The 10000-nt window shown below is 44.3% G+C and overlaps 1 protein-coding gene across 3 annotated transcripts in view; it reads left to right on the plus strand.

Moving 5' to 3' along the window:
• Nucleotides 1-10000, plus strand: part of LOC131521776 (intermembrane lipid transfer protein VPS13B) — a 126336-nt gene that overhangs the window by 10356 nt on the left and 105980 nt on the right. For all 3 annotated transcript variants that reach the window (XR_009266364.1, XM_058746825.1, XM_058746824.1), the window contains exons 5-12: nt 3649-3816; nt 4204-4385; nt 4470-4632; nt 4922-5181; nt 6665-6760; nt 6837-6959; nt 7314-7451; nt 8338-8422. Coding sequence is in view for 2 of the 3 variants with exons in the window: in XM_058746825.1 (XP_058602808.1) it covers nt 3649-3816; nt 4204-4385; nt 4470-4632; nt 4922-5181; nt 6665-6760; nt 6837-6959; nt 7314-7451; nt 8338-8422 (1215 nt within the window). In the remaining variant the exon portion in view is untranslated. The remainder of the gene's footprint in view (nt 1-3648; nt 3817-4203; nt 4386-4469; nt 4633-4921; nt 5182-6664; nt 6761-6836; nt 6960-7313; nt 7452-8337; nt 8423-10000) is intronic.

Below are 10000 nucleotides of genomic sequence, written 5' to 3' on the forward strand. Positions count from 1 at the left end.
AGCAATAGTTTATAGAGAGATGAAGGTGGACGGAGGGAAAGTCGGCCGCTCCGCTGGCTAAATTGGATCCAGAGAGCACTAACAGGGAATGACTTTATGACTGTGAATGCAGGTGCTACACACACACACAGACCCGCCGCTGACCCGCATGTTCGACACACACCCACGACTGACACGCGGTAAGCGTCGACCGCACACACACACACACCCGCATGAGTGATGCCCACGGGAAATGAAGCACAACCGCGCTGCTGCTGTAAAGCACTTATTTGTTCTTCACCTGATCGCGAGGCTTTGAGTTTGTCGGATTATGATCCGTGGCGCTCCAGAGCTCATTAATAAAACGCAGCGCCACTTGCACAGGAAGACAAACATTTGAGTTGGACAACAAGGAAAAAGCATTAAAGTTTTATAAGTTGAAGTGGGACTGCGAGCATTCAACAGGGCTGAATAATGCTATTGGACCTGCGCTTATGACCATTTATTGCTGTATATTTTAATATTTTATTGCTGAAACTCTGGTTCGTAATGTTTTCAGTTCTTTGGTGCTTTGTTGAGTAATGACCTTAGACCATGGATGCTGTTCAACTGGAGCTTCTGGTTGCGAGCTGCTCCGTTCACACACACACACACACACACGCACGCACACACACACACACACACACACAGACACAGACACAGACACAGACAGACACAGATGTTGAATTGTTGATGTATGTACATTAGAGCTGCACAATTAATCAGTGAGATTGCGATTATAGCTGCAATTAACTAGTCCTGAAAAGTGTCAAGCGTTTTGTTTTGGTGGGTGAGAGACGTCTCGAGAACGTCCCCGGTGTCATTAACGGTGCAGACGCTGTGTAAAGCAGATTTATTGAGCGTTTGTGCGAGCGCAGGACTCGCCGTGCTCCTGCTGAACTGACTCAGGCACTGAATGATGGGATGCTGTAGTTTGGTCTTTGTGTGGAATTTATTTATTCACAGTTTTGCACGCTTCTGATCAATGTGACGTGGACCGGTCTTGATTTACTGATCTAAATCACGTCTGTCCTGTAGCGCTACATAAAGATTGACATGCCGTCGATCCACACAGAAGAACATCACACTGAATCATTGCTTTTACAGTATCAAGGGGAAATAATGTACATAGAGACGGAGCGACACGTGTCATAATCAGAAAACCACGTCCACCGGGGAAAACAATCCAACGCTCTCCATTGACTTTGTATTGCGGGAAGCTGCCTCCTTGTCATGTTTTAGACATTGTTCTGTTTTTTGTTGTAAGTCTTAAAACAGAACAATGTCTAAAAGCTGCTGTGTGACGAGGTGTACAGCAAACAAGCTTAAAATCCCAGAATTACGTTTTTATAAGCTGTCAACCCAAAAAAACGAGCGTTTAAGCACACAGAAGTAGAGTGCTACGTGTCATATTACTCTGAGAACGACGCTCACTGGAGGGAAACGTAAGCGGCGACAGGGAACATGCATTATTTTAATCATGTCAAAGGACTATTTGACCACCCGCTGTGAACCTGAGAGGAGGAGATACTGTATATTGAGAAACTAAATTTTATTGGTCTTTGTCAGTTCCTCTTTTCCTTACCTTCCTTTTGTTTGAGAAATGATCAAACTGAATGGCCCAATGTGAAATACCCTGACATCTACAACTATTTGTGTGCTTATACTCTCATATTTTGGGTTGACAGCTTATAAAAACATAGTTCTGGGTTTTTTAGCTTGTTTGCTGTACACCTCGTCACACAGCAGCTTTTAGACATTGTTCTGTTTTTTGTTATAAGTCAGAAATGACAAGGAGGAAGCTTCCCGCAATACAAAGTCAATGGAGAGCGTTGGATTGCCCCCCGGTGTGGGCGTGGCCTAAATGCGCTCTGTCTCTAAGTGCGTCAGACCCAGATGGACATCTTTGGTTGTGTCAAATATACAGTGGTGTGAAAAAGTGTTGGCCCCCTTCCTGATTTTTATTTTTTTTTGCATGTTTGTCACACTTTAATGTTTCAGATCATCAAACAAATTTAAATATTAATCAAAGATAACACAAGTAAACACAACATGCAGTTTTTAAATAAATTTTTTTATTATGAAGGGAAAGCAAAATCTAAACCCACATGGCCCTGTGTGAAAAAGTGCTTGCCCCCTCCTATTAAATCATGAAAGAACTGTGATTAAACACATTATTTTAGAAAGCTGAGTTAAATTTCACGAGCCAAACCCAGGCCTGATTACTGCCAGACCTGTTGAATCAAGAAATCACTTTAATAGAACCTGTCTGACAAAGTGAAGCATGTTTAAAGAGCAACACATCATTCCGCGATCTTAAGAAATTCATAAACGGATGAGAAACAAAATAGTTGACATGTATCAGTCTGGAAAGGGTTATAAAGCCATTTCTAAGGCTTTGGGCCTCCAGCAAACCACGGTCAGAGCCATTATCCACAAATGGAGAAAACTTGGAACAGTGGTGAACCTTCCCAGGAGCGGCCGGCCTACCAAAATTACTCCAAGAGCACAAAGACGACTCATCCAGGAGGTCATAAAAGAACCCAGAACAACATCTAAAGAACTGCAGGCCTCACTTGCCTCAATTAAGGTCAGTGTTCATGATTCAACAATAAGAAAGAGACTGGGCAAAAACAGCATCATGGGAGAGTTCCAAGGCAAAAGCCACTGCTGACCAAAAAGGACACAAAGGCTCGTCTCACATTTGCCAAAAAATATCTTGATTATCCCCAAAACCTTTGGGCAAATATTCTGTGGACTGATGCGACAAAAGTTGAACTTTTTGGAAGGTGTGTGTCCCGTTACATCTGGTGTAAAACCAACACAGCATTTCATAAAAAGAACATCATACCAACAGCCGAACATGGTGGAGGTAGTGTGATGCTCTGAGCTTCAGGACCTGGATGACTTGCCATAATTGATGGAACCATGAATTCTGCTCTCTATCAGAAAATCCTGAAGGAGAATGTCCGGCCGTCAGTTTGTGACCTCAAGCTCAAGTGCACTTGGGTTCTGCAGCAGGACAATGATCCCAAACACAGCAGCAAGTCCACCTCTGAATGTCTCAAGAAAAACTAAATGAAGGTTTTGGAGAGACCAAAGTCCTGACCTGAATCCTATTGAGATGCTGTGGCATGACCTTAAACAGTCCATTCATGCTCGGAAACCCTCCAATGTGGCTGAATTAAAACAATTCTGCAAAGAAGAGTGGGCCAGAATTCCTCCACAGCGATGTGAAAGACTCGTTGGCAGTTATCGCAAACGCTTGATTGCAGTTGTTGCTGCTGAGGGTGGCACGACCAGTTATTAGGTTTAGGGGGCAAGCACTTTTTCACACAGGGCCATGTGGGTTTGGATTTTGTTTTCCCTTCATAATAAAAAACTTCATTTAAAAACTGCATGTTGTGTTTACTTGTGTTATCTTTGATTAATACTTAAATTCGTTTGATGATCTGAAACATTAAAGTGTGACAAACATGTAAAAAAATTAAAAATCAGGAAGGGGGCAACACTTTTTCACACCACTGTATATATATTTTTCAGCATCTTGTGTTGCATTTTTTAAAAGATTTCTGACGTTTGTAAAGTGTGAACCTCCAAGCGTTAGATGTGTCCTCTGTCTGTCTGTAGGGTACGTGCAGAGCCTGATTCGGCGAGTGGTGAATAACGTCAACATCGTGGTCAATAATCTGATTCTGAAGTATGTGGAAGATGACATCGTGCTGTCGGTCAACATCACGTCTGCGGAGTGCTACACGGTGGACGATCTGTGGGACCGAGCGTTCATGGACATCGTGGGTGAGTTCGGTGAATGTAGGGTCTCTGTAGGGTCAGTGCTGGTCAGTTTGGGGTGTAAGAGCTTTAGGGGCCTTGGGCGGTGTTTTGGGTTTGGGATGGGATCGAGTATTGCTTGAATTTGTAGTTCTGCTTTATAAATATTCCTTTGAATTACACAAATGAAATGCATGTGCTGGAACAGCAATAATGAATCTTTATTTTAACAACTGCATAAACATGTTCACAAAACTCCTCTGAAAGGTCAGAAGAGATGAAGAGTCACACACACGTTGACCTTTGACCCTTTGAAGTGCTTCTTTAGAGTGAGCTGCTGCTGCTGCGCTGCGTCACGATCTGAAGAGCAGCTAATAAACCCAGCGCTCACTCTCTCTCTCTCTCTCTCTGTAGTTCCTGAGCTGGTCCTGAGGAAGGTGATCAATTTTTCCGACTGCACCGTTTGTTTGGATAAGCGCAATGCGAGCGGGAAGATTGAGTTTTATCAGGACCCGCTGCTCTACAAATGTTCCTTCAGAACTCGTCTTCATTTCACCTACGACAACATCAACGCCAAAATCCCCGCCGTCATTAAAGTAAGCGAGCGCGTCTGTGGTGCGTCAGGGTGAGGTTTGCCTTCTCCTCGTGCTCACGGTGTGTGTGTGTGTGTGTGTGTTGAGGTTCACACGATGGTGGAGAGTCTGAAGCTGTCTCTGACGGACCAGCAGCTGCCCATGTTCATCCGGCTGATGGAGCTGGGTGTCGCGCTGTATTACGGAGAGATGGGCGTCCATCGAGACGCAGAGAAGGAGGAGAGCGGCTCGCTTCGAGAGAGCGTCTCCGGTGAGTTTCTCGTTCTCTTGAATGGGTTTGTTTCTGAGGCTGTCGACTCGCTGGATCAGATGAACTGAGCAGCTGTGGTTATGACAGTCCTTCTCTCTCTCTCTCTCTCTCTGTTCATTCATTTATTGCTCTGGAGTCTGTCATGTGTGTCTCAGAGCTTCTCAGGAGAGAAACGGAGAAACAGAGTCTTGAGTGAGAGATTTAATTAAAGCGTGTCAGAAGTGTCTGCGAGAAGAGATTACACACATTCCAGCGCGCTGACAGCAGCTGATCTCATCGTGTGCCGCAGGTCTGATAGACGCGTCCGATCCGACTCTGACGGGTCAGTACTTCCAGGGCGAGGATGAAGATCAAGGCTGGATGTCATGGGCCTGGTCCTTCGTCCCGGCCATCGTGAGCACAGAAGAGGGCGAGGGCGAGGGCGAGGGCGAGTCCGGCTTCTACACGGACACCCCGGATTCTGGAGCCGCCCGGCCCCTGCAGAACTCACCCAGAGACCCCGTCGTGTCTGTCGGCTTCTACTGCACCAAAGCCTCCGTCACGTTTAAGGTGAGCGGGAAAAATGCAGAGACAAATTAGTACGTATACAGTATCAGTCGCTAGTGATTACAGCTCCACACCTTCTTCTCTGGCCAGCTCCAGATCTCGGAGAACTCTCCACGCTGTGGATGATGAATATACTGTATTTTCTGTTTCCTATCACTGTCAGTCCGGATTGGACTCTTTTTTTTACTGCCGGTATGACTGAGGATTTACGCTCAAGAGTTTGCTCGTCTGTTCTTCTCAAATCACTTCATCTGGGCCTGTATTCACAAAACATTTGATCTCACCACTAAGAGTTCTCCTAAATAGCAGTAAGAGTTTTTAGCTAAGAGTTTTCTCTTAAACCCTATTCACAAAGCTGCTGAGACAAACTTTACTAAGGAGTAGAGAGAAGTGTTGGGGTTAGAGTAAGGGGGCGTGGCTGAGCATGTTGCTATGGATGATGTCAGCATGCTTATTAACTATGCACACAGTGATTGGCTGATAGTCTCTGTCCGAGATTTATTCATAGAAATATTGTAGAGTGCAATATTATGTTGCCATATTCAAATAAAGATTTTAAAATGCAGGCTAAGTGTCACTAATTAAACAAGTATATGTTCAGCTAATTCTTACATGTGTGCTTCTCGTAAACAATTGCATATAAACAGCCTTTTAATCGACAGAGCAGAATAATCACGGCTGATAGTAAGACATGCAAACATAAAAGAAACAAACAAACTGGACACAAGAACATGTTACTTCTTGCCCAGCTGGTTAATGGAAACAAGGATGCAATCAAAGGAAAATCTGGAGGTTGAGGTAACCTTCAAAACCAAAGGCGATACCTTTAATAAGAACTTTTATAAGAACTTATTATCATCAAATATTTCTAAAATGTTTATGTTCCGAGGCAGATTGCTGGAAACAGCTATTTTAGGATAGTTTGTGGCTTGGTCTCAGTGGCTCAGGACTCCTCTTCACTGCTCCTAACGTTTCACAGATTTAGGAGCTAGTTTTAGTGCTGAAATACTCTTAGAGGAAAAATTTAGGAGTCCTGCCCAATATTTTTAAGATTTTCTCCTAAATCGGCGAGTTATGAGCTACTTTTAGCCTTAAGATGTTTTGTGAATACGGGCCCAGATTTTACACTCAGTCCTTTTTTAATCTCTCACTTCATCATCCGCTGAGAGTCTGTGAGAAAGCTGTAAAGTTGATGGAGGACTAATTATCTGATACTGTTCCTCTAAAAACATTTAAGAACGGTGAATCTTAAGCTGTGGAGCCTGTGGGATTGGAGATATTAATAGTATATAATAGTTCCCCATCAGCAGATGTGCTAGACGAGCTACAAGCGATTAGAGCTTCTTCAGATGGTCTTAGACTGGATTTATGTGCGCTGAGGTAAACCAGGAAAGTTCCCAGCATATACTGGAAAACAATGCATGGCATCCCAGTTTCTTGATTCAAACAGTTTTGTTTTCATGAGTCTGTTGTGTGGTGTGTGTAGCTGACAGAGAGCTGCTCCGAGAGCAGTTACTACAGTCCGCAGAAGGTGAAGTCTCGCGAGGTTCTGAGTGTGGAGCAGGAGGGGATCACGGTGGAGGTGAGGGAGACACCGGAGTCTGTCGCTAGCTCCCACACCTCCTCTGCGCTCTCTCACGTCTGCTCGTGTGTTCCAGGCGCTGATGATGGGAGAGCCCTTCTTCGACTGTCAGGTTGGAGTCGTGGGCTGTCGTGCCTTGTGTCTGAAGGGCATCATGGGGGTTCGTGATTTTGAAGAGAACATGAACAGAAGAGAGGAGGTAACACACACACACACACACACATGTTTGTTTTTGTGAAAAGTGGGGACTCTCCATAGGCGTAATGGTTGTTATACTGTACTTACTGTATGTGCTATTGTCCTACACCAACCCTACACCTAAACCTACCCCTTACAGGAGACTGTCTGCTGTTTCAGATTCTCAATACACTCCATTCTGTGTGATTTATACGCGTTTTGAAAAGTGGGGACATGGAGTAATGTCCTGAAAAGTCTCCTTCTCCTTGTAATACCTGTCATACCCTCGTCATTATACACATCTGTGTCCTCATTTGTCACAAAAATGCGCACACACACACACACCGTGATGTTGAGTGTGTGTTTGCTGCCGCAGGATGCCGTGTTCTTCCGCTGCGGCGACACGCTGAGCGTTAAGGGCATGACGTATCTGACCAACTCACTCTTCGACTACCGCAGCCCAGAGAACAACGGAGTCCGTGCAGAATTCATACTGGATGGAAACCTGCACAGGGTACGAGCCTCATGTTCATCCCCACCCTCATCTCTGATGTCTGTGTGTGTCCGTGTGTGTGTCCGTGTGTGTGTCTGTGTGTGGTGTGTGTGTGCGTGCGTGTGTGCGTGCGTGTGTGTGTCCGTGTGTGTGCGTGTGGTGTGTGTGTGTGTGTGTGTGTGGTCTGATCCATTTGTTTTACTAGATCTGTCAGAATATATAAGTGTCTAAATCCAATGCCTGAGATCCAGAACTAATGAAGACTGAATGTTGTCTGATATTGAGTGACGTCAGCTCATCTGTTAGCCAACGCAGCAGGGGTTGAGTTTATTGAATCACATTAGTTGTGTCAGTTTTGAAGCTCAGCACTTTATCTAGACTGGCATAATAGTCTAGATTGAAACTCACAGCCATGTCTTCTTTTTTAAAAATGTTTTTCAGTTTCTGCATTTATTAGAAAGGTTTATTCAGTGACTTGAACTGTATTCAAGGTGCACATCATCAGTTCATTCACCCCTTTGGGAATCGAACCCCTGAGGTTACTGTTGCTAGCGCGATGCTGTGCTGTTTGAGCTTCAGGAACTCTCTATGAGCGCTCTTTTATCATTCCTGTAGCTCCAGCAGAACAGCGTGACTGCAGAAATGCCAAACTCTTTCAATCTGTATGTCACTTTGGATAAAGGCTTCTGCCTGATGAATGAATGCCAGTGTCAATATTTTCTATCAAAGCAGCTTGTGGTGTTTCTGTAGATCTTCTGATCATAAACACAGTTTCAGTCCTGCAGATGCTGATAGTCCAGTGTATTTCTGTGTAGATGCATCCAGTATGATCGGTCTGTTAGTGAAGGTCCAGTGGTTCGGTGTGAACCTGTCGCTGAAGACGGTTCTGCTCTGCTTGTGTTCGCAGGAGACATACACTGAGAATGCGGGGCTGCAGCGTTACGGTGCGTTCTACATGGATTATCTGTACACGATGGAGAACAGCAGCAGAGGTAGGTCTGTCAGCCTGAGGATAACTGCCCTCTCGCTCACCTCCACCTGTCACGCTCTTCCTGCGCTAGTCTCGTTTAATTAGCTGTCAGTTTTAAGATTCGGAAACCAAGACTCAGTTTATTTAGAATATTTAGCGCCAGTTACAATCCTTTAAAAATACGAAGGATTTTCACACTGTTTGGTTGCATTCTCATGCACTGATGCAGAGATAATACTGCAGCACTGCTACACAGAACCTGGATATTTTTGAATGAATAACGCAATGTTGTTGAATAAATAACAGTGACTATTGTCTTTTCCACTTTGTGTGCGAAGAATGAAAAGAAAAGGGCAAGTCAAGTCACCTTTATTTATATAGAGCTTTTAACAATACAGATTGTGTCAAAGCAACTTTCCATTATCAGAATAGGAAAATAGTATCAATAATGTAAAATGACAGTTCAATGATGTCATCGTCCAGCTCAGTTCAGTTTAATTAGTATCTGTGCAATCATGTAGACGATATCTCTGGAAATGAAGTGTCCACAACTGAGCAAGTCAGAGGAACCAAAGCGCCATCTGTGACAGAATGGAGGAAAAACCTTGGGAGAAACCAGACTCAGTCGGGGGTCAGTTCTCCTCTGACCAGACGAACCAGCAGTTCACTTCCAGCTGCAGCAGAGTCAGATTGTGCAGAGGACTGATCTGGTTCCTGAGGTCTTGTCCTGATGGCCGTCTTCACTGGGGATCTGTCTCTGGGGCTCATCTAGATGTCCTGACCTCCGCTGACGTTCAGGGCTGTAGAGGTCGTCTCTAGGTGCTGATCCACCATCTGATCTGGATACGGACTGGATCAGATGACTACGGTGATCTCGGAATAAGAAAGAAACAGACTAATATTAGCGTAGATGCCATTCTTCTTACGATGTAACGAGTACATCGTGTGTTATGGGGAGTGTTCCCGGTTCCGGTTGATCTAATTAATGCAGCCTAACAATCCTTTAACGGATTTGAATAATAGAAGCGTATTAATGTGTTATATGTAAGCCAGGCTAAAGAGATGGGTCTTTAATCTAGATTTAAACTGACAGAGTGTGTCTGCCTCCCGAACAGTGTTAGGTAGACTGTTCCAGAGTTTGGGCGCTAAATAGGAATAGGATTTGATATTCTAGGTATTATCAAACGGCCAGAGTTTTGAGAACGCAGCGGACGTGGAGGACTATAATGCGATAAGAGCTCGCTCAAGTACTGAGGAGCTAAACCATTCAGGGCTTTATAAGTAATTAACAAGATTTTAAAATCTATCCGATGCTTGATAGGGAGCCAGTGCAGTGTTGACAGAACCGGGCTAATATGGTCATATTTCCTGGTTCTAGTAAGGACTCTAGCTGCTGCATTTTGGACTAACTGTAGTTTGTTGATCAAGCGTGCAGAACAACCACCCAATAAAGCATTACAATAGTCTAACCTTGAGGTCATAAACACATGAATTAGTATTTCTTGCATTTGTGTGCAAGAACACTTTTGTGTGACTCTAGAATGTCTCTCTGCCGTTCTGTCGTTCCGTGTCAGCCTCAGATAGCAATCTAAGTGTAAAG

This window comes from Onychostoma macrolepis, chromosome 16 (assembly GCF_012432095.1).
Source record: "Onychostoma macrolepis isolate SWU-2019 chromosome 16, ASM1243209v1, whole genome shotgun sequence".
Lineage (NCBI taxonomy): Eukaryota > Metazoa > Chordata > Actinopteri > Cypriniformes > Cyprinidae > Onychostoma > Onychostoma macrolepis.